Consider the following 26,179-nt stretch of genomic DNA (forward strand, 5'->3'; position numbering starts at 1 on the left):
GACTACAAGTGCAGTTTACATTCGGCTTGTGTTCTGATCTTGAATGGTTTTTGCTCTTCGGATGTTATAATTCCCACTGTTGATGACTGGATGTGGTTAGGGTATAGTACAAATAATTTTAGTCAGACTATAGTCCACTTGCCTCATGTTACAATGAATTTTGAAAATTGTGAATAAGAGAGAAGTGGATCTATCATTCTACTGTTCCTGCTTTAGTTTATATTACCAGTAATACTCCCCCCTCCAAATCGTTCAAAGAACTGAACCTAAATGTATAAAACAACTCTCATTATCAAGCAGTGGATGAGTAGTTTGGTAACCTGTGCTCCATTTTGATAAAAGGTACATTTTCAGGCAGCTGAATGTTTATGATGTCATATCTCCTGAATTGTATAGGATACAATGATACAATTTTGCAAGTAAATTCAGTGGGACATGTAGATATTGTCTGCAAACAGGGTTAGCAGTAAACCAGTAATAAATTAAAATATCATACCCAATGCTGATGTTTTTCTCCATGAACAGCTAAATTGTAGTAAGTAATTATCATTTTCTTTTCATTATTTTGTGGGACATGTCAGTGAAAAAAGTTTTGAAAGTGTTTGAAATTATGTGTAAAGTGTATTGGAAGTCACCAAGTGCTCTCATTCTGAAATATTGGATGAATATAGTCTGGGTAATTGGTGCCTTGAGAAGTATCCACTGCTTTTAACTTGAGTACTTGACTTATCGTGTTAAGCCTTTTACATAAGGTTATACCTGTGAAGAGTAGATAGTGACAGAATTTTAAAGTTGTAACTTCTTTTGATAGCTGTATGATGTACTAAAAATCTAATTTTTGTTGCCCCTGGATCCGAATTGACAGACAACCTGCTACAGGGACACAGTCACTGTTTTAGCAATTTAATAATGTAGATTGTGGTGACAGTACAGTGTCTTAGCTTTCTATTTTACCATTTTAATAGTAATTTTTTTAATGTTAAAAGCCATTCATTTTAGTGGATTTGTTGCACAATATGGTCTACTTGGAAGAAACTTTCAAAACCAATTTTTCACTAATAAGAGCTGGATTGCTAGTAGGATAAATTTCACAATCAGGAGGTTATGTAACAATATCTTGTGTTAAATCCCAATCTATCTGCAGCTGTTAATGGAGTAAAGGCTAGTAACACTACTGATGTTACAGAATCGGATGGGTTTGTTAAGCTCGGTTCTATTTAAAAGTAGTAGACTATGTGCAGTGGCAAGTTTTATTGTCAAAACTTGTATGATGGAGATTACAATAGGATATAGTATTTTAGTTTGAAATTAGAGTTAACCTCTGGATAATGGAAAGAGGGGCTTTTCTGTCATGCCTGTATGGCGTTGTTAATACTTATTTCTAACATGACTCCATTCTGTTGATGTAAACCTGGAGAACCTAGAAAATACTTTTGCAAATAACATGAAATAAATAATGTCCTAGTTTAGTTATACTCTGGGGAATATATCATTTTATTTATTTATTTTCTATTTATTTATTTTGAGTTCTGTAGAACCATATGAGAATATATCTTTGGATATAGAACGACTCAAATGTTTACAAATTATTGTTTAGTGCACAAGTACATTGTTCTTATCATACAAATAACAGGAATAGATTAGCTAACATATAACTTTATGTATGAGTTATCATACTTGACTTCTGAATGAATATACAGTTAAACATACAGATATACATACATTTCAACTTTTAAATTACACTGTAGATAGACAAAGAATGATTATTAAGACCATAAAGTCGACAAAAATAGTTTTAAGCATACTCAGGAGGTATTCTGCATTTTGGCTTAGAAATTCATCAATACTATTGCATTACATTTATCATTTTCCATGGAACCCTTGGAGAGGAGTCTCTGGGATTTTTTTCCCCCTCAGATTTATGGATATTGTACAATTCTAATGCAGATGGAGTTATGAGCTATAATCCTTGTGAAGCTATTCATTGATGGAGTAGAAGGTGTTGGCCAACAGGAAATTGTTTAATTCACTCTGAAACCGATCTTTATCACTTACAAGACCTTTGACATGCTCTGGTAATTTATTGAATGTATGAGTGCCCGTGTATTTGACTCCTTTTTGTACTAATGTCAAGCTTTTATTGCCCTTATACAGATTGTTTTTGGTTCTGGCATTATAATCATGTTTTGCACTATTTTGTGTAAAAAGAGACATGTTGGAAATGACAAAGGACATCAATCAGAAGTGGTAGTTAAAACACCAAGTTTCTTAAAGAGAAACAGTTATATTTTTCATTTATCCCAGATGAATTGTATACATCTTTCCAGTCTGTATTCCTCAAACAGTTTTTTATAACTTCCATTCCTGTTTCATTTATTATTCATATAGTTTCCCACATTCTGTTATTAGTTGGATCAGACCCCACTATAATAAATGTAGGCAATGGGGCATCATGATCTGAAAGGCAATTAAATACTGGATTTATACTATGATTTGCTAGGGTGGTAGTATCTATGAAAATGTTAGCAATAGCAGTGCTACTGGTACCCATAACCCTGGTTGGAAACTGTACTAAGGAAATTAGATCATAAGGAGTCGTAAGAGACTCTAGTATGGATCTTGAGTGACTATCCACCAGAAAATGTAAATTAAAATCTCCACTTAGTATGAGTTCACTATTTTTAGAAGTTAAGAAATTTAATACTTCATTAAGCTGTTTAGTGAATAGCTTTTAAAACTGTTTATTATTTTCAGGTTGTTGACTTGCTGAATGATCTGTACACTTGCTTTGATTCAATTATCTCCAATTATGATGTCTATAAAGTTGAGACTATTGGTGATGCATACATGGTAGTAAGTGGTCTACCTGTGCGTAATGGTGACCGACATGCGGGTGAGATAGCTTCAATGGCACTGCACCTACTCACAAGAATAAAATCTTTCAAAATTCCTCATAGAGCTGGTGAAACTCTGAAACTACGTATTGGCATACATTCAGGTATTTTAAAATTTTGGTTCATGAAATTATTATTCTGTAGGCTAAGTGGTGCTACTATCAATGATTTTGTTGCTTGAACAACATATAATTTGCTTCTGAGATCAAAGTAGTAAAGTACCTAACAATGTCAGAAAAATTCAATCAAGTAACATAGGAGAAGTGAATGTGTGTGTTTTCAGGAAGCTTAACGACAAGCCTACATAGGTACCAAATGTAATTTAGGAGGAGGACAATGTTAGTTAAAAAACTTAATCGTAGTAAAAGGAGTGGCAAGCAATACTAAGTTGATCACAAACATTATCTTTTCTTTCCATTATTGTTCCAATTGTTTTCCTTTATGAATTTTATTTGGCACCTGTGGTGATTTTTTTGCAATAAAAGAAATTCCAGTATTAGATTAGATTAGATTTACTTTCATTCCAATTGATCCGTAGTGAGGAGGTCCTCCAGGATGTGGAACATGTCAGAAAAACAACAATACATGACAAATATTTACAACTAAAACAAATAAGCTAATGTACCATTCCACAGGTTCCAAGTGGAATGATCGTCATTTTTTAATGAACACTAAAAGTCATTTTACAAATACTAATGCACTGAATTTAAAATAAAAAAGTTTTTTATTTATTTATAAGGTAATACAACTACTGTAATACTTATTTACAATGAACACATTACTGCACTGAAATGGTGCAGAAGTTAGATTATACTAACACACACACACACACACACAGACAGACACACAAATTTTCAATGAACACATTACTGCACTGAAATTGTGCAGAAGTTATGTTGTACTTATATACAAATCAGTTGGTTTTACTAAGAAATTCATCAATGGAGTAGAAGGAGTTGGGCACCAATAAACCCTTTAGGCTTCTCTTAAACTGAATTTCATTGGTTGTTAAGCTTTTTATGGCTGCTGGCAAGTTATTGAAAATGTGTGTTCCTGAATAATGCACACCTTTTTGTACAAGACTAAGTGACTTTAAATCCTTCTGAAGATTATTCTTATTTCTAGTATTGATTCCATGAATTGAGCTGTTGGTTTGAAAAAGTGATATATTTTTAATGACAAATTTCATTAAAGAATAAATATATTGGGAAGCAGTAGTTAGTATCCCTAGTTCCCTAAACAGGCTTCTGCAGGATGTTCTTGAGTTCACATCACATATAACTCTCACTGCACATTTTTGTTCCCAGAAAACTTTAGCTTGGCTTGATGAATTACCCCAAAAAATAATCCCATATGACATTATGGAATGAAAGTAAGCATAGTATGCCAGCTTTTTCATTTTTATATCCCCTATGTCTGACAAAATTCGCATTGCAAACAGAGATTTGTTAAGACACTTCAGCAGTTCTGTGGTGTGCTCCTCCCAGTTGAATTTATTATCAAGCTGTAATCCCAAGAATTTAACACTGTCCACTTCTTCTATCTTCTTGTCATCGTATGTTAGACATATACTCTTGGGACACCCCTTACAAGTTCTGAACTGCATGTAGTGTGTTTTTTCAAAGTTTAGTGACAAAGAATTGGCTAGGAACCAGTGATTAATGTCCACAAATATTTTATTGGCTGATCTTTCTAAGACTACACTTGATTTTCTATTTATTGCAATGTTTGTATCATCGGCAAACAAAACAAACTTGGCATCTGGTAATGTTACTGATGAAAGGTCATTGATATACACAAGAAAAAGTAAGGGCCCCAAAATGGAACCTTGTGGGACCCCACATGTAATTAGTTCTCAGTTGGATGATGCCTGATAGCTTGATACATGTGTCTTTTTTCTAATAACACCCTTTGTTTCCTGCCAGAGATATAAGATTTGAACCATTTTGCAGCATTTCCTGTTAAACTATAATATTCTAATTTACTTAAAAGGATATTGTGATTAACACAGTCAAATGCCTTTGACAGATCACAAAATATACCAGTTGCCTGCAATTTTTGTCTAATGAATTAAGCACATTTTCACTGTAAGTGTAGATAGCCTCAATATCAGAACCTTTTAGAAATCCAAACTGTGACTTTGACAGTATGTTATTTGAGATAAGATGACTGTACATTACTTTTTCGAAAATTTTTGAGAATGCTGGCAACAGTGAAATTGGACGGAAATTTGATGCTATTTCTTTATCTCCCTTCTTAAACAGTGGCTTAACTTCAGCATATTTCAGCCATTCAGGAAATATTCCGCTAATAAACGACTGGTTACACAGATAGCTTAATATGTTACTTAGCTCAGATTCACATGGAAACAATAAACCAAATGTAAGGACAACAACAACTCACTTGCAGATGAATAGACATTTTAAAGCTCAGAAAATCATACTGGACTTTTAAGCTTTTACAATCAGTAAACTATGCAGCAAAAATGTGTTCTGGAGCGTTCCCAAGTGAGAAAGCACATATTCTCACAGTGCTTCACAAAATGTTTGTAAATAAATGTTGCAGGAGCATCAGACAAAGTTGATTCTTTGTCCTTTTGGTTTTAGTACATCACTTTCCTGTGCTCTGCTGCCTCACAGACACTGTTCAGTCTACCACCAGTTTAATCTCTCAATCTGCTGCCCATGTAATTAATTTATATTCTGGATGTGAACTATTGTTATGAATTTCACTACATTATTTCCTCATACAGATAAATCATGTTTTTTAATTATCATCATGTAGGATGATGTTCATCATAAAAGAGGATGTTCAAGGATGTAGAATGATTCAACAAACACTACAGCAAAGAGAAGCTAAAGAGAAGCTACTATCGTGTAGTCTCTGTCTAGTACATTGACAAATAACAACAATTAACCATTTAATGCAAAATCCCATGTTATCTCATATGTATTTGGAAAACTAAAACCTTGTTTATATCCCTGCAGGGCTGACAGCTGAGTGTTGAGCCACTAGAGAACACCCAGTCGGGTATTTGTAGCCTGCCAGTAAGGTTTTGGTTGAGATTGTCGCTATATATTGCCTTAACTGTGTGCTCAACAAGAGTGTGCTCTCAGCCTCTGTTCCATATTGTTTAGTCATTGCACTCAAAACTGGATGACAGTAAAGACCCTCAGTTTGATCCTGAATTTAGGAACTCAGTAAGTGATCAAGTTTGTGGCAGTATTCCATTGGAGACTGCAAGTAATGACAGTTTATTAGATGACTATTTGCCAAGTGCTTGCTAGTGTTCTGAAACAAATATGTCTGCTTGATTCAGCCAGTCCCTCCAAAATTTATGTTCACAGTAAGCCTATAGTTCATTTTGTGAACAAATGTATAGATAATGTCATGCCATATGTCAATCAGCTCATTGACAGTGACTTGGTGCACATTATTTGACATGGTACCCCAATGCAGACTGTTAAGAAAGGTATAGACATATGCAACAAGTTCCCAGATATGTGAGTGGCTTGAAGACTTCTTAAGTAGTAGCACCCAGTATGTTGTCCTCGACAGCGAATGTTTGTCTGAAACATGCGTATCATCAGAAGTTCCACAGGGAAGTGTGATAGGACTGCAATTATTTTCAGTATATGCAGAAATAATCTGGCAGACAGGGTTGGCAGCAATCTGCAACTCTTTGCTGACGATACTGGGGTGTATGGGAAAGTGTAGAAGGTGTGTGACTGTAGGATAATATAAGATTGATGAATGACACATGGCTCCAAGTGTAGAAAGTGTGAGTTAATGCAGATGAGTAGGGAAAACAAACCCACAGTGTTTGAATTCAGCATTAGCAGCATAAGACTGGACATAGTCATGTCATTTAGATATCTGGGTATAATGTTAGACAGCACTATGAAATGGAACAAGCATGTAGTGAAGGTGAATGGATGACTTTGATTTATTGGGAGAATTTTAGGAAAGTGTGGTTCATCTGTAAAGGTAACCACTCAAAGGACACTAATGCCACCTATTATTGAGTACTGCTTGAGTGTTTGGGATCCACCCCAGCTTGTATTAAAGGAAGACATTGTAGCCATTCAGATGTGGGGTGCTAGATGTGTTACCTGTAAGTTAGAACAACACTGAAGTGTTAAAATGGTTCAAATGGCTCTGAGCACTATGGGACTTAACATCTGAAGTCATCAGTCCCCTAGAACTTAGGACTACTTAAACCTAACTAACCTAAGGACATCACACATATTACTACTGACCCCACTTTAGCCCTCTTCCTGACATGCTTCAGCGTTTTGTTTTCCACACCTGCCCATACCACATGAACTTGGATCTTCAACCTAATCCACCTCCTTTCCCCCTCTCTAACCTTATTACAAAACTCAAACACTCCCATACCTCATCTGTTCCCATTCTTCCATGTTTCTGTACGTTTTTAATGTATCTGCGCATATTTTTACAGAGTTTCATGCAGTTTTATTCATTTCTGCATATTTTTACATATTAGTGCGTATTTTTACATATCTGTGGGTATTTTTGGGTATCTGTGAGAATTTTTGCGTGTCTTTACATATTTTTTACACATCTTTTCTTTTATCCAGCTCCTCCCCACAACCATCAAGACCTATTTTTCCATTTCCTCACCATTCCCATTTCCTTAACACAATTCCTGCCACAATGAACCCTTCTCCACCTTTCTGCACCAATTCAGGAAAGTATCCTTTCCCTTGTTAAATCTCAGTCCTACATCCAATATCTTAAATGCTGCCCAAAGCATAGAGTCCCCCCCCCCCCCCCCCCTCGTCCCACCCGCCCGCCCAAATGGCCTAACCTTAAAAATTCCTTTCTCTGGATCCCAGCCTTCCTTCCACAGTGACCCTCGCCTTTTCATATTCTAGCAGACCCTGGCTCTCACAAACATGGTACGGACTTCAATGCGAGATGCCTTTAATAGGTTCCACAATGAAACATTGTCTCGAAATTTGGTAGAAAATCCGAAGAAATTCTGGTCATATGTAAAGTACACAAGCGGCAAGACGCAGTCAATACCTTCGCTGTGCAGTGCCAACGGTACTGTTAATGATGACTGTGCCGCTAAAGCGGAGTTATTGAACACAGTTTTCCGAAATTCCTTCACCAGGGAAGACAAATGGAATATTCCAGAATTTGAAACATGAACAGCTGCTAGCATGAGTTTCTTAGAAGTAGATACCTTAGGGGTTGCGAAGCAACTCAAATCGCTTGATACGGGCAAGTCTTCAGGTCCAGATTGTATACTGATTAGGTTCCTTTCAGATTATGCTGATGCAATAGCTCCCTACTTAGCAAACATATACAACCACTCGCTCACCAATAGATCTGTACCTACAGATTGGAAAATTGTGCAGGTCGCACCAGTGTTTAAGAAGGGTAGTAGGAGTAATCTGTCGAACTATAGACCTATATCATTGACGTCGGTTTGCGGTAGGGTTTTGGAGCATATACTGTATTCAAACATTATTAATCACCTCGAAGGGAACGATCTATTGATACGCAATCAGCATAGTTTCAGAAAACTTTGTTCTTGTGCTCTTTATTCACACGAAGTAATGGCCGCTATTGACAGGGGATCTCAAGTTGATTCCGTATTTCTAGATTTCCAGAAAGCTTTTGACACCATTCCTAACAAGCGACTTCCTGTCAGGAAGGTCGCAGTTCGTAGTAATAGACAGCAAATCATCGAGTAAAACTGAAGTGATATCAGGTGTTCCCCAGGGAAGCGTCCTGGGACCTCTGCTGTTCCTGTTCTATATAAATGACCTGGGTGACAATCTGAGCAGTTCTCTTACGTTGCTCACAGATGATGCTGTAATTTACTGTCTAGTAAGGTCATCTGAAGACCAGTATCAGTTGCAAAGCGATTTAGAAAAGATTGCTGTATGGTGTGGCAGGTGGCAGTTGACGCTAAATAATGAAAAGTGTGAGGTGATCCACGTGAGTTCCAAAAGAAATCCATTGGAATTCGATTACTCGATAAATAGTACAAATCTCGAAGCTGTCAATTCAACTAAGTACCTGGGTGTTAAAATTATGAACAACTTCAGTTGGAAAGACCACACAGATAATATTGTGGGGAAGGCGAGCCAAAGGTTGCGTTTCATTGACAGGATGCTTAGAAGATGCAAAAAGTCCACTAAAGAGACAGCTTACACTACACTCGTTCGTCCTCTGTTAGAATATTGCTGCGCGGTATGGGATCCTTACCAGGTGGGATTGACGGAGGACATCGAAAGGGTGCAAAAAAGGGCAGCTCGTTTTGTATTATCATGTAATAGGGGAGAGAGTGTGGCAGATATGATACGCGAGTTGGGATGGAAGTCATTAAAGCAAAGACGTTTTTCATCGTGGCGAGATCAAGTTACGAAATTTCAGTCACCAACTTTCTCTTCCGAATGCAAAAATATTTTGTTGAGCCCAACCTACATAGGTAGGAATGATCATCAAAATAAAATAAGGGAAATCAGAGCTCGAACAGAAAGTTTTAGGTGTTCGTTTTTCCCGCAGGCTCTTCGGGAGTGGAATGGTAGAGAGTGTTTGAAGACCATTTTGTCTCTGTGATACTGCAGTGCCATTGGACATACCTGTGCCATCCTTCTTTGCAGCTGCTGATTCAACTCTGTTGTGGCCTCTGTAATTGGAAGCTCCTATGGATTAGTAGAGATGAGCTCCACAGAAAATTGTAATTGTTACCAGTACACCAGTTGTGTTGTGGACTGTGGAGCAGTGTCTGTCATCATTAACTGCTGTTCTTAGCCCAAACAGCAGTGGCAGTAATGATTCTGTCCACTGGCTGTTGCTGCACTTTAGAGATGCTTTTAAGGTCCTGTGTAACCTTTCTACCATCCTGTTTCTCAATGGTCAGTAAGTGATGGTTTTTATATGGTTACCACCATATTGATGTAGGAGTTCATGGAACAACTGAGACTTGAATTGCCTTCCACAATCACTTGCTATAGTTTGGGACACCCCATATCTCACAATCCAGTTAAGCCTCTGACAAGTGCGTGGATAAGTCTATGAAAGTTAGTAAGTAACTGATGGCTGGAACTCAGATGGAATCCTACCAGGTCCACATGCACATGCATAAAATGTGCCATTGGTGTTTAGATGGTACCTACCAGTATCAAGACATTCCTACCAATCTTGCTCCACTGACATCTCTCACAGGACTGCACCCATTAACAGCAGTCCTTGATGCCCAGACAAATCACCTTCTTGGTGACTAATCTGACTGTCGCCTTCACACCGGGATGCACTGTTATGGAAGACCTGAAATATCTCGCATTGAAACTCTTGTGGAATATATGGCACTGCGAGTTGTGGGCTTTGTTGCACCACAATGTAACTTGCAATTCGGGTACGTAAGTGCGTGTTAGATTGAGTGCAGAATCTTGCACCTCAAGGAGTTGTTGCAGGCTGCTGTCTGCCTGTTGTCAATCTGCTATTTGTTTCCATGAAACAGGTTGCGTGCTAGCACTACAGGGTGAGAAAAGTCCACCACTACATTGTGTTTGACACTAATGTGCCTCACACAATGGTGAATTATGAGATGTCCCCTGCCTATTGTCACTGTTTTGGCAAGCCATGATTCATTCCTACCAATTCATTCCTACCAATCTTGCTTCACTGACACCTCTCACAGGATTGCACTTTTGTAAAAAAAAATGCTGTTAATGATGCATAATTGGTGTAGACTGTATAACATTTCTCTAACTACTCATAATAATGGGGTTGTTTTACTCATCGTATCTGGCAATCTGTCGCAGCAGAATTCCTTGATTCTCAGTCACTGTAAAAATTCTACCTACAGAAAAGTTAAAATTAAAAAGCAATCCTGTATTGGGTTTCAGCTACAATCTCAAACTAAATAAAGATATCTTGACAAATGTGAAATAAGTTGTAACATACTTACAATAATGAATTAATTATGCACAACCAGCTACATACTCTCTGTCCAAAATCACACAAAGTACTGACTCCCTTATGCCAATATGGCTACCCATATATATATATCTTCTAAACAATCCTGAACAATCCTCAGCATTGTTTAAAATAAATATTAGATTAATTAACAATTAAAATTGTTAATTAATATGTAAATATTAATATATATAAATGTATGTCTGCTTAGTACAGTAAGTACACTATGATATTAGTACATGTCTGTTATTTCATTCGAGAATAAACTCTCAAATACGAAATTGCAATAATACATTTATGTTTTTTATTAATTACTAGAGACTCCCTTAGTGGAAATAATTCCCTTCATTTACAGAGCTTCTACACTTTGAACTGAAATAGATTAAACAGTTATTTTTTCAGTTATGAGTTTCTCTAGGCGAGTTACATTTTTTGTTTACATGTGCAATCGTGAATTAGACTGGGAAAGGTTTGTTTTAAATAGGTCTTAATGGGCTGTTACGTTTCAACTGTGAAATGCATTCCTTCCACTGAACTTATGAAGTGTTTTATTGCTGTGTGGATCACATACAATTCCCTGTCTATCACCCTCCAGTTTTGCTGTTCCTGAGTGAGGATTAGTGAGAAAATTGCCAATGGTTGCCATGTTTGTTTGACCTGTTACTGCAATGATGCTCCAATGTCATTCTGGCTTATGTGTAAGAAGCACAGCATGAGCTGCATATTCCTTGAGTTTATGGAGTGTATCTAACTGGTCGTGCATCCACTTAACCTTTCATCTCAAGTCATATATTTACCTTTTAAGAAATCTGTCAGTGGTGCTTCTAGTTTTGCAGCTTTGGATATGTGCTGACGGTAGTAGTTTAGCATTCCAAAAAAAATGTTAGTTCCTTGTAGGTCTGTGGAACTGACATATTTTGAATGCTTGACACTCCAGCAGTGGTGAGATGTTTGCTGCTGAAACTCTGAAAAGAGGAAAGTCCCCTCCTCTCTGCCTAAACAGCATTTGGCTCCATTTATGATTATTCCATATTGTCTTAGTCATTGATAGAGCTGTCTGAGGTGAATATGTGCTGTTCCAGTAATGTGGAGAACACTAATATGTCATCCATATAGTGGAACACAATGTCCAAGCCTCTAATAACTTGGCAGATGAATCATTACCGTGTTTGTGCCACATTCTTCAAACCACAAGGCATGCATTGGTACTTGAACAGGTTAAATAGGGTAATGGTGGCCGTTTTTCTTTTTTTGACATCTGTTGTAGAAACCAGTATTTGTAAGTAGCTTTATCACAGTCAATGACAAGTGTTTGTAGTTGTGTTATTGATGTCTTTTGTGTATGGAATTGGGTACCTGTACTCATAATGAGTGCTCCATAAATGCAGCACAAGCATGTATTCTTTTTCTTTAAAACCATATGGAGCATCAAGGCCCATTGACTGTCTGAGGCTGCCATTATGCCAGCCTGTATTTGACTATTTATGTATTCTTGTACTGGCAAAAACCTCTCAGGCATGAGCTGGTGAGAGTTTGCTGTTACTGATGGGCTGAATGACAGCCTAATATGATGCATGGTGCCATGTTTGCATGTCCTCACTGCCTTTGTAGAATATATGATCTTCAGGAATTCTCGTAAAATGTTGTGAAATGAAAACTTAACTAGCATTGGTGTGGTCTCTGCTAATGACAGAAGCATCATAGTATTGACATCAGAACAAGGTGAAAGTTGTGGAGGAAATCAACCCCAGTAATTGGCTACATGAGGTCTGTTACTATGAAGCACCATCAAACCATCTTGTGCATATTGGGATCCAGCGCCATGCATTTCCTTCTCTATGTATGATTGGACGAGTTGTTAGCTGCTGTTGACACTAGTGTAGTAGTTTCATTTTCTATGTCAAAACTGTGTCAAGGTAGCATATTTAGAGCTGATCCTATATCCACCACAAAGATGTTTCCTGATATGTTGTCTGTCACAGACAGCCAGCATGAGCCATGTGTGTGAAACTGGCTCTCTGTCAGATGTCTGCTGATTGCAGTTTTGTGGCTGATGTAGCAATCATGTCTCCATAATGCAATTCTTTGAAGTTTTATTTTCTCATACCCCTTCATGAAAATGATAACAACAGTGCTTCATGTTTACAATTTGGGTTATTTTGCTTTCATAAAGGTAACAGAACCAGTGACAGGAGTAAACTTCACCATGGAAGTTCCAGTATTTGTAATCGAACTGCAAAACTGTGGACTGAAGAGCGTGTTTCCAGTCAGTGCAGGTTGTGAAAAGAGACTTGGCTGTGACTGTCCAAATAACTCTTCCTGTGTAGTGCCTGTTGATGTTCCAGAGCCACCAAATGCAGATGATAGTGTAACACCTGTGTCTTCTTTCATGACGACTTGAGAAAAGGGGAGGGATTTGTGAATATCTCCTTGCAAGATGCAGCCGGTTGCACTCTGCAGGTACAGGCAGGAATGAACATCTTCTTTAAAACCAGTATGATAGACAAGATTGTTGGGAAGGAAGGGACAGGGAGGGGCATTCATCTTGGTGTTTGTGACAGCCATTAGTGCCCATCAGTGGCTGTCTGTGGGGTTTGCTACGCATTTGTGTGCCTTCCATCCAAATTGTTGTTGATGCTAGCACTAGTTATGCTATCTTCCTGTTCCTTGTCATCCTGCTCTTGAGAGAAATGTTTGTTGCACCACTTGTGGGGCAGGCTTATTTTGCCATTATTTGCGAGTGTTTTGTCAGTGCTAATTTGTTCTCTGCTTGTGCACACTGGCTACCAGCTGATAATGTGTTGCCTTGTGTGCTGTGATGGTTGTGCATGATCGGGGGATGGTGAGTGACCACTCCTCTGTCATGCATGTTCTGGGTCCATCTGCCTTGTTGTCACGTACCTCCATGTTAGGAACACTGTTCTGCAAATTGTCTGCAATGGCTTCAGCTTTATCTGCAAGAACACTTAAAGACATCTCCATATTCTCCACCAAAATTGTCCAAATGTTGAGTGGTAGCTGCTTAAGCTTCAATGGGAACATGGAATTCTCAGGCAGCTAATCTGTTCCCACCACTGTTTTAAGGTCCTTCAAAAAGACATAGCTCAGGCATCAGTGTGATTTTTTGGATTATACAATCGTTTTAATGCTACATCTTCATCTTGCACAGTTTGAGTTTCTTTGGAGTGAGCTACTATGCAATGCACTTTGCACAACAAGACAAAGAACTAAAAAAACTAAAGATGTCACACACCTTATCAAATTTCACTGTTCACAACTGATGAGACAACTACTGACATTGCCACAATTTCACTTGATGACTCCTACATAACCAGAATAATTTCTTCCATCACATATGGTAAAATTGTACAATCTCTCTTTTACTATTCATCTTTTGAATCTGCAGCTGTCATCCTTTTTTCCGCATTTGCAATTAAATTATAGGATATGGGTTCCTCCTTTATGCAAACAAACTGTTTTTTTTTTTTTTTTTTTTTTTTTCATTTTACGCAAATGTGTTTCAGCACCTCTGTGCCATCATCAGTGCGTTTTTTGTTTATTGAAAAATGTGGTTTTACATTATGTGATTTTGCAGGACCAACTCTATAGTGTTCTGAAATGATAGCTTGTCATGTTTTGTTGTGACTGATTCTTCTTCTTTTGGATTCTGAGGACACTGCACACACATATTAATGTAATTTATTTCTGTATAAACACCTTTTTACTTCGCAAGATGAGGTGAGCACTATGACAACATAGTGCTCACCGCATCTTGCGAAGGTACAAAAGAATGTGAAGTAGTTGCACTAAGGGTAGAATCAATCACTACTGCTCCTCCACCTGCAAGTAAGGAAGTATTATTACTTTTGGGTCTTTCTTATATCTTCTTGGCTGTAGATTATAGCCTTGTTAAACATGTAACACAGTTTCCTGGTGACTGACATGACACAATAACTGAATAAAAATTTTCTATCATAACTGTAACTCAGATTATTCGACTTATTAGGAATAAAAGCTTCTAATGTAAATGACTGACTTTGTTGTGTCATTGAACATTAACAGGAATGTCATATCTGTATGTGGCATTTAAGAGCAAATGACATTATCTTGAAATTAATTAACACTATTCACTACCAGAAGGGTTCAAATCTTACTGAGTAATGCTGAGTCATCAAATCCTCATTGTAAATTTGTGTGGAAGAGATATGTCATTCTCAATCTTAATGATGAAATTTACAGCTACTCATATGGGGTCTTGCCTACATTGTTATTTGTAGGAGACCTGCTTTTTAAGTACTGTAAATACTGTTTTTAAATGGTCATTAAATATGGTCATTGCAGCTCTGTGGTCAAGAATCTAAATGTGCAGATTGAGTACCTGCCTCTATTGACTATATACAGACACTCTAAAGGATACTCTATCTGCCAGTGGTTCCTTCGAAAGAGAACAGCTACTTTCCTTCTCCATCCTTCCCTAATCTGAGCTTGCACTCCTTATCAACAAGATGTTAACAACTAATCTTCACCTCTTTGTCCACTGGAGCAGCCACTGAAATTGATCGTGTTGTGCTCAGCTGCATGTTGCGCCACTGAGATGTCAACTTTATTTTTGGTGACAGTTTTGTGGTGGACATTCATCCTAATGGACAGGTAGTTGGTAGTTATACTGACATAAAAAGCTGTACAGTGTTTGCAGCAAAGTTGGTACATGACATGGCTGCTTTCACAGGTCACCTGGCCTGTGATGGGGTAGGATAAACTTGTGACAGAACTGGAGTAGAAAGTGCTGGGTGGGTGAATTTGGCAGATCTTGCACCTTGGCCTACCACAGGGATATTAATTCTGTGGCAAGCGGTTGGGTATGGGAGTGATGTAGGAGAGCCCTAGGATGTGTAAGTTGGGTGGGTGATGGAACCCCACTTTAGGAATAGTGAGAAGAATTTTGCTTAGGGTGACCCTCATTTGAGGTCATGGAGAGGGAAAACGAAAGCCCTGATGAAAGATATGGCTCAGTTATTCCAGCCCAGGGTGATATTTGGTGACTAGAGGGTTGCTGCTTTTTAGCTGATTCTTGGGGGTGGTGGGAGGATTGGGGATGTTGGAGAGGGATAGTGCCCGACCTGGAAGGTATTGATGAGACCTTCGGCACACTGGGTAATGGAGTTCTTGTCACTGCAGATACATTGTCTAAAGGTGACTAGGCTGTAGTAGGGGATCTTTCGGTGTGGAAGGCATGGCAGCTGTCAAAATGCAGATACTGTTGGTGGTTAGTGGATTTAGTGTTTATAGAGGTGTGGATGGAGCCATCAGAGAGGTTGAGGTCAATGTCTAAGGTGTTGAAGTTATGAAGGAGTGGGACAGGGCTCCTTGACTCTGAGTCCAGTTCACAAAGATATCATCAATGAACCTGAACTAGACTAGGGGTTGGGAGTTTTGTGCAGCTAGGGAGGTTTCCACTAGAAGGTCCATAAATAGGTTGGCATAGGAGGATGCCCTACAGGTATCCATGACTGTACTGTGGATTTATTTGTATACCTTCCCTTCAAAGAAAACAGTTGTAAGTCTGGATACAGTAAGTAAGGTGTATAAGGAAGGAGATGGTGGGTTTAGAGTTTGAAGGACAGTGGGAGTGGTGGTGTTCTAAAGCAGAATGGCCATGAGCATGAGGGGTGCTGATGTATAGGCTAAGTGATATCAACAATTTCGAGTAGGATTCCAGGAGTTTTAAAAGGTGGGGATGGCAGATGGTCATTGAAGGAAGTGGGTAATGTCTCTGATGTGGGAGGCTAGGTATCAAGTAAGTGGTTTGAGGTGTTGGTCAACAGTAATGGAAATTCTTTCAGAGGGAGCACAATAGTCAACTACAATGTGTTGTCAAGGATTGTTGGGTGTATAGATTTTGGGGAGCTTGTAGAAGGTTTATGTTTGAGGTGTCATTAAGGTGATGAGCAAGATGGGCTCTACAGAGAAGTTTTGGGGAGAGCCTATGGATTTCAGTAGGAAGTGTAGGATATGTTGTACTTCTGGGATAGGATCAAGTTGGCATAGCTTGTAGATGGAGTAGTCAGAAATTTGGCAAGGGCCTTCTGTGCGGTAGTCACAGTGACTACCCAGCACTTTCTATTTGAATCCTGTCACAGGCTTATCACACCCCATCAGAGGACAGGCCACTTGTGAAAGCAGCCATGTCATATACCAAGTCTGCTGCAAACACTGCACAGCTTTTTATGTCGGTATGACTAACAACCAGCTGTCCACCAGAATGAATGGGCACTGCGAAACTGCTTGCCTAGCACAAAGTTGACCACCCAGTGGCACAACATTGCAGCTGAGCAGAACCATTTTAACGGCTGCTTCACAACCCGGGCCATCTGTGTCTTTCCCTCCACCACCCGATTGTCTGAATAAATGGGAGTTATCCTTGCAACATATTCTTGGGTCTCATAATCCTCAAGGTCTCAATCTCCAGTAACCTACTGTCCCCACACCCTGCACTCTACAGTTTCCCCATCCATTGTCCTGTCACTCCCTCCCAATTCACATCCCCACATCATCTCCAGTGTACTACACTCCCCACCAGCTATGGCAACCATTCATCAGATTCCTAGCCTGTGTACCTGCCACCCCTCCCTCCTGTATTCCTAGCCGGAAAACTGGCTGTCTCCATCTGAGCTACTAGCCACCTACCATCACACAACCCCTCCCTGCCTCCTACCTCTCTCCCTTTCAACCGACCCCATCCGATACAACCCCCACCACAGTCTAGCCCAGTTGCTAGAATGTAGCACTGGAACTGTTCACCCAGCCAGCATCATGTAAGGGCATAGGCATGTGTGTGTGTGTGTGTGTGTGTGTGTGTGTGTGTGTGTGTGTGTGTGTGTGTGTGTGTTTTTCTGTAGCTTGAAAAAGAATTATTCTGAAAGCTAGCAAATTTTCTTTCTTTTTCTGTGTGCCTACAAGAACTCAATGCATCTGCTTCTTGGTGAGTGGTTTCTTTCATTTCAAAAGGTATTTATAATTTCATAACTTATTTATCCACTAATAATGGCAAAAATATGAATTACTTCCTTATGACAAATTTAAGTGCATGACGTTAACTTCTACCATATCAGACACGCACTATCACCTAATCAAAACAAAAAAATTCAGCTTAGTTTTAGTTCAGCACACCAAAGTTGGATGCATAGCTAGCTGTGTCAAGATGCTGGCTATGATTCTGGTCACAGTGCGTAGTAAGATCAGACCACTGTAGGTGGTGAGTACCTGCCATTGATACTGGTAGTTGCTACCTTGTTGTTAGGGATCCAATGAACACAATTGTCACTCTTTGTGACATGTTGGCCAACAATATTCCAACTTGTTGACTGGATAATCTTCCTCATCGTATTTGTTGCCAATAACTTTGATTGTTATTTACTGACAAAATGATTTCTTCTTAAATGTTAATTGTCTGTGACTGTATTTATGTATGCATTTCTTCTTAGTGTTCTGTTGTTTACTCAGTTGTCCATTATCATGTCTCGATAAATCTTCAATTACAATTTTAATTTCTTCTTAATTTCTTCCCACCTTTCATTTATTGTTGATCTTTTTTATCTGTTTGATCGATTTCTAGCAGGAATTTTTCTGGATCCAGTCACCATGGCACTAGAATGTGATGTTCCCTATCCTTGGAATCTGTTAACTTCATGTATTTTTAATTCTTGCACCTGAAATGTAATTATGTCTGGGATAGTGCATTTTTATTGGACTTCTTCTCAGCTGTAGTCTTGAGTAATGCTGGAATTAAGAGTCTTCAAGATTAGATTAGATTAGATTTACTTTCATTCCAATTGATCCGTAGTGAGGAGGTCCTCCAGGATGTGGAACATGTCAGAAAAACAACAATACATGACAAATATTTACAACTAAATCAAATAAGCTAATGTACCATTCCACGGGTCCCAAGTGGAATGATCGTCATTTTTAATGAACACTAAGAGTCATTTTACAAATACTAATGCATTGAATTTAAAATAAAAAGTTTTTTATTTATTTATAAGGTAATAAACATGTAATACAACTACTGTAATACTTATTTACAATAAACACATTACTGCACTGAAATGGTGCAGAAGTTAGATTATACTTACACACACACACACACACACACACACACACACACACACACACACACACGCAAATTTACAGTGAACACATTACTGCACTGAAATTGTGCAGAAGTTATGTTGTATTTATATACAAATCAGTTGGTTTTACTAAGAAATTCATCAATGGAGTAGAAGGAGTTGGCCACCAATAAATCCTTTAGGCTTCTCTTAAACTGAATTTCATTGGTTGTTAAGCTTTTTATGGCTGCTGGCAAGTTATTGAAAATGTGTGTTCCTGAATAATGCACACCCTTTTGGTCAAGACTAAGTGACTTTAAATCCTTGTGAAGATTATTCTTATTTCTAGTATTAATTCCATGAATTGAGCTGTTGGTTTGAAAAAGTGATATATTTTTAATGACAAATTTCATTAAGGAATAAATATATTGGGAAGCTGTAGTTAGTATCCCTAGTTCCCTAAACAGGCTTCTGCAGGATGTTCTTGAGTTCACACCACATATAATTCTTACTGCATGTTTTTGTGCCCGGAAAACTTTAGCTTGGCTTGATGAATTACCCCAAAAAATAATCCCATATGACATTATGGAATGAAAGTAAGCATAGTATGCCAGCTTTTTCATTTTTGTATCCCCTATGTCTGACAAAATTCGCATTGCAAACAGAGATTTGTTGAGATGCTTCAGCAGTTCTGTGGTGTGCTCCTCCCAGTTGAATTTATTATCAAGCTGTAATCCCAAGAATTTAACACTGTCCACTTCTTCTATCTTCTTGTCATCGTATGTTAGACATATACTCTTGGGACACCCCTTACAAGTTCTGAACTGCATGTAGTGTGTTTTTTCAAAGTTTAGTGACAAAGGATTGGCTAGGAACCAGTGATTAATGTCCACAAATATTTTATTGGCTGATCTTTCTAAGACTACACTTGATTTTCTATTTATTGCAATGTTTGTATCATCGGCAAACAAAACAAACTTGGCATCTGGTAATGTTACTGATGAAAGGTCATTGATATACACAAGAAAAAGTAAGGGCCCCAAAATGGAACCTTGTGGGACCCCACATGTAATTAGTTCCCAGTTGGATGATGCCTGATAGCTTGATACATGTCTCTTTCCTAATAACACCCTTTGTTTCCTGCCAGAGATATAAGATTTGAACCATTTTGCAGCATTTCCTGTTACGCTATAATATTCTAGTTTACTTAAAAGGGTATTGTGATTTACACAGTCAAATGCCTTTGACAGATCACAAAATATACCAGTCGCCTGCAATTTTTTGTGTAATGAATTAAGCACATTTTCACTGTAAGTGTAGATAGCCTTCTCAATATCAGAACCTTTTAGAAATCCAAACTGTGACTTTGACAGTATGTTATTTGAGATAAGATGGTTATAAAGACGACTGTACATTACTTTTTCGAAAATTTTTGAGAATGCTGGCAACAGTGAAATTGGACAGAAATTTGATGCTATTTCTTTATCTCCCTTCTTAAACAGTGGCTTAACTTCAGCATATTTCAGCCATTCAGGAAATATTCCACTGATAAACGACTGGTTACACAGATAGCTTAATATGTTACTTAGCTCAGAATCACATTCTTTAATTAACTTTGTTGATATTTCATCATACCCACTAGATGTTTTTGATTTTAAAGATTTTATGATGGACATTATTTCTGTTGGGGCAGTGAGGGTCAAATTCATATTATGGAAGTTACTTTAAATGTCTGGTCTCAGGTAATCCATAGCAGCATCTGCCGAACCTGACAACCCCATCTTTTCAGTAACAGTTATAAAATGTTTGTTAAAAAGTTCTGCAACACTATACACATCTGTCACCAATGTATCATTTACTCTTAATGCTATTTGTTCCTCTTCATGTCTGGTTCTACCGGTCTCCTCCTTCACTATATCCCATATTGTCTTTATTTTGTTATCTGATATGACTATCTTTTCCTTGTAATATATTTGCTTTGACATCCGTATTACAGTCTTTAATATTTTGCAGTATTTCTTATAATGTGCTATATCATCAACATTGGAAATGTTTCGGATTTTTTTTTTGGCCTCTTTACTAATATATAGTTCGTGTTACCTTGTCCATTACAATTCCAGTCCCAAACACATTTCTGTTTTTACATTTTGTAAACACTATCTTTTTTTAATTCCACATTTATATCAAAACCTGTTATTTTTTCAACAGGAAGAAACCTAATTCTGCCTTAATTTGATGGTCTTCCTCTTAATACAAATGTTAAGTCTTGATTAGAAATTTCTCTCTTATAATCAAACAGTTTAACCAAATTAATATAAGTAACTAGATGACAACAAAAATCATTCCAGTTACTTTTATACTGTCTACAAAATTTCTGTATATATTTCCCTTACCAGTCAAGCTGTAATTGTGCACCAAATTTAAATAGGGTCTTCAAAACAGATTCCTTACATACGATAGAATTAGCTTTCTTTTCTTAGTGTTGAAAATTCTGCCTCTGTTTTCTTGAGATCAGCTAACAAATGATGTGTACTAATGGATAGTCATTGTAATGAAATCATTTACACATTCTTCTAACATTGTGAAACTGGAATCAAAGGTATCTACTTCATCTGAATTTTTACCTTGTTCTAAAACATTATATCTTACACTAATGTATGAAATTTGTTTATGTACCGTACTCCAGCAAATTCATGTTCAGTAAGCTCTGTAATTTGTTTTGCATCTTTATTTCCTTCTTTAAATTGTTTATTTAAGTCCTTTTCAGCTAAATCAGAATGTAATTCACCTTTTAAATTCAGTTTAGTTGTTTTTAAGTTTAATTTCTTTTCATTTAATGAGCCCTATCCTGGTGTGACTCAACAGCATGTTCCTCTAAGTTATTGGCTTAATGGTCTATTGTACCATCAGTTGTATATAAGTCAGCATTTAGTTCATTAGTTGTCTCAGTAAGATCTTTCTCAGACTTGACACTTGTGCATTTACACTAGTATTTTGGTCAGCAAGAGCCCTTAAAATTTTCTGTTTTTCAGGTTAAAAATTAAGATACAGTTTCAATAACAATACTTGAATACCACATCCCTAATTCACAATAGTTCTGAAGACTTAGTTGGGAAATCGATACAGAAAATTGTTATTCAGTCCCTCTACACAAAGTATTAGGTAAGACAGAAAAAAATAATCATCAAATAAAATTGTTCTCGAGTAAACACAGCTCAGCCTGCTCTGCTGTGGAACATACAGCATCAGAATGTGGACTGCACTATGCTGTCACAACTCAGTGATTCAGCGATGTGGTTGTGCAGTTGTCTCTCTCATTGGAAATCATTGCATAGTTGCCAGTTACCCACTCAGTCACCATCTACCAAAGCAATCAGCCTTCAGTCTTCCATTTTTTTGTCTTAAACTGTCTTTTCTGTTGAATACAATGCTGTGACTATTAACTGCATGGTATCAGCTACAAATTTCTTTGTAATAATAGCCTTTTAGTGGATGTATTGACATATACCCTTTCTTGCTCCAATAGTTATTTATCTGCATGCCAGGGGCAGCAAAGCAATATTGCAATAATTCTCCATATAAAATAGGTTTTTTTCTTCAGTAATCTTATTTATTACAATTTGTCTAATATTTCTTGCTTTTAACATAGTTTCTTACAAAGTTTGAATTTTTGCTACACTTCGAGAAATAATGTGATTCACATTCCGCAGTTGGGCACTGCAAGTGTAGTACTACATGCAGTATTAATTTAGTATAATTGCCCAGCCTTAAATGTTGTGCTGTAGTGCACAATGTAACATGAATTCTCAAACTTCTCACAGATTAATTTTTCTTCAATATAGTCACCACAAATGTGGTGTTAATGTAGTCCTGCTCAATTTTTATATTCTTGGTAATGTTAATTTGTAAGGGCCTGCTTGGACTCATCCTCAGACTGCATTTCTATTGTTTTTAAGTGTCCATTTGTATAAGTAACCAATATGTTGACTTTACACATGTATTTAATCAAACAAATCAAATAATGAGCTTCTATTAATGTTAACATTCAACCATGGATTCCCAGCATGGAGTGAATATTAAAAGAACTTATGACACCAACCCCTGCCCCCCCCCCCCACACACACACACACGCGCGCGCGCACACACACACACACACACACACACACACACACACACACATATACACACACACACCGAAGCAGTCATTGTCAAATATCTATGTATCATCTTAGGAATTCTGTGCCACTTCAAAGCAGTCTGGCATCCCAGAAACATATATTAGCACTTCAAGCACGTATTTTCTCTTGTGAAGTTGCTGCAATCATTCTCCCATCTTGAAGATGCATATCATCTCTCAGCATGACTTGCGACATGCAAATCCTACACAATATGTGCACTTTCACCTATGACTTCTCATTTCATAGTTTTCACTTGTAAGTATAATTTTTTTGGTAAGAAGAGTTAGGAATTCACATAATTCCTCTGGAGCAATATGTATCACCACAGTCTCTATTTAAGTCATATGTTGGAACTTATGCTGCATCAGACAATAGTTTTTTTCCATACTCAGTTAATACATTTAGGAGTAACATAGTTTCATGCTCCTCTTACTGTATCAACCTATGTGTTAATGGTACACTTAAGTCTTAATATTAAACAGCTGTTGGAATTTCTTGGTGGTAAACTTCTCATTCAAGTTAAATTTTTCACTGAGCTGAGAAAAGTTTGATACAAGTTGTAAGACTGAAATATTGGAGTAGCACCTTGGCCCTTGGTGTGCTGTATGGAAGTGATGGGAAGCATAAATGTAAATTTGACCCTATAGTGGAATGTGAGGAACTCAGAACACTAGCAACAAAGATAACAAACTTAAGATAACTTTGTTTGTTTATCACAACACACCTTTATCTTTGGCAAAATGATCATTACAAATTGTAGGTAACATCCAACTACTTCTACTTTATCTCTAATAACATGCAAGCCACTCCAATGAAATTTCTTCAATGCCCTCAGATTTTGTCAATGTTGGATCAAAGAGTTTTTTATTTATAAAATCCTAACACAATTCTCTGAAATGAAGAGTATACCAATCCTAAGCAAACAGTTTCATGAACATCAATGAAAGTATGGCTATACAAACAATTATGGAAAGATTAGATTGCTACTCACCAAAAAGATACTACCCTAGACAAGCACAACAAAAAGACTGTTACACATTAAGCTTTTTGCTAAAGCCTTCATCAGAAAAGAAAAACACAGACATTCCCACATGCAAGCACATCTCACACACACATGACTGCTATCTCTACTCAGGACAGAATGAACACGAAACGTGTTGAATGGGAGCAACGATCCATAGAGGAGCAAGGCAGTGGGAGGGAGAGCAGGGTACAGATGGGGGAGGAGGAAACATTACTGTCTGATGGAGTGTGCAGGGACTAGAAGTGGCAGAAAAGGCTAACTGGTGCAGATTCTGGAGACTGTGAGGAAGGGATGGCAGGGAGAGGTGGGGGGAGGGGGGGAGGGTAGAAGAAGGATCAGAAAGGAGAGTAAATGAATGATCAGTGGCTGCACTGGCAGAGTACAGTACACACAGTGTGGGGATGTGAGTTGCAAAGAGGTGATAGGACAGAGGGTGTGGAAACTGTTGAGTAGAGGATGTGGGGACAGTAGATTACCGTAGGTTGATGCCTGGATGAATTTGAGAGTGGAGAATCTGTTTTAAGGATAACTCCCATCTCTGCAGTTCAGAAAAGCTGGTGGTGCAGGAGAGGATCCAGATGGCCCCTCCCCTCTGTTGCCCAACCCCCACAGCTCCTGACTCTGCACCAGTTTTGTCTGCCACATCTAGTCCCTGCATACTCCACCAGGCACCATTATTTCCTCTTCTCCCACCTATACTCTGCTATACCCCTACCCTCCACTTTCCCTGACTGTGGATTGTTGTTCCCTTTCAATGTATTTCAGTTTCAGTCAGGCCTGAGCATGATAGTGGTGACGTGTGTGAGGTGTACTTGCTTGTGTGAATGTGTGTGTGTATTTTTCTTTCCTGATGAAGTCTTTGACTGAAAGCTTAATGTGTAACAGTCTTTTCATTGTATCTGTCTGCAACTCAACACATCATCATTCCAAAATTGTTGATATTCCAACCTAGGATTTCCACCGCTTGGGTATACATTCATTTCAAATATAAATCCATTTCATCCAGGTTAAAAATACCTGAATTTGTAACCTTTGACAATCATAATTGGCTTTGATCTTACTGTAAATTATTTTATAATTTTTTATACCAAGTATACCTGCCCCAGCAGCTTTCCCAGGAGGGGTTACATTAAGGAAGCCAAACCAAAGTTTGGAACAATTGGATCAACCTAAACAGGCACTCCTCCTTAGTGAGATCTAGAAACAAAATGTTAGATTTATCTTGAATCATAGCTTCAGAAAATGCCGAACACTAATTGTTGTTGTTGTGAAATCTGATAGCTTAACACCTTTTTTCTGGTATTCCCAAAGTATCTGAGTGTGGTTTAGTCCCTCACATCACACAGAGATTAATTGACCAATGAGATACTATTTTTGTTTGCTACATTGTCATGACTAGTTCTCATAATTACAATATGATGAAAAGATAGATTGCTACTCACCATAATGATGGCACATTGAATTGCAGACAGGCTCCTCAGAAAGATACTTACACGTTAGATTTTGGCCATAGACTTCTTCAGAAAAGGAAACACACACATCCATTCACACAAGCAGACACACTTCATGCATGCTTGACTGCCATCTGCAGCAACTTGGACCAGAGTGCAAATGTAATGTAGTTTGGAAGCAGCAATCTGGAGGGTGTGGGTAAGGGGAGTGTGATGGATAACAGGGTAAGGATAGGGGGAAGAAAAGAGCCCTGTCTGCCAGAGCATGAAGAGATTAGTCTGCCAACAGGCACAGCATCAGGAAGCTGTGGAGCAGGGAAGGTGAGGAGGGAGGGGGGGGGGGGGGGGGAAAGAGACCAAGAGCAAAGCAGAGGAGTGGGGATGGGGCGTGATCACAGAGGCTGGCAAACAAAAAGTGTGAGGGGCAAGAATAGGGAGAATTTTTATAGGAAAAATGGGTTGGAAGCTGTTGGGTGGAGGATGCAGGGAGGTATGTTACCATAGGCTGAGGCTGGGATGATTTTAGGAACAGAGAATGTTTTGTAAGGATAACTCATATCTGCAC

General features: G+C 38.1%; 1 protein-coding gene across 1 annotated transcript in view; it reads left to right on the top strand.

The window, feature by feature from the left end:
• The window catches only part of LOC126158651 (guanylate cyclase 32E-like), a 660,283-nt gene that overhangs the window by 473,299 nt on the left and 160,805 nt on the right, over positions 1 to 26,179 (top strand). Inside the window, exon 19 of the mRNA XM_049916459.1 lies at positions 2,755 to 2,998. Within this exon, the coding sequence (XP_049772416.1) occupies positions 2,755 to 2,998 (244 nt within the window). The remainder of the gene's footprint in view (positions 1 to 2,754; positions 2,999 to 26,179) is intronic.

The sequence above is a fragment of the Schistocerca cancellata genome, chromosome 2, assembly GCF_023864275.1.
Source record: "Schistocerca cancellata isolate TAMUIC-IGC-003103 chromosome 2, iqSchCanc2.1, whole genome shotgun sequence".
Classification (NCBI taxonomy): domain Eukaryota; kingdom Metazoa; phylum Arthropoda; class Insecta; order Orthoptera; family Acrididae; genus Schistocerca; species Schistocerca cancellata.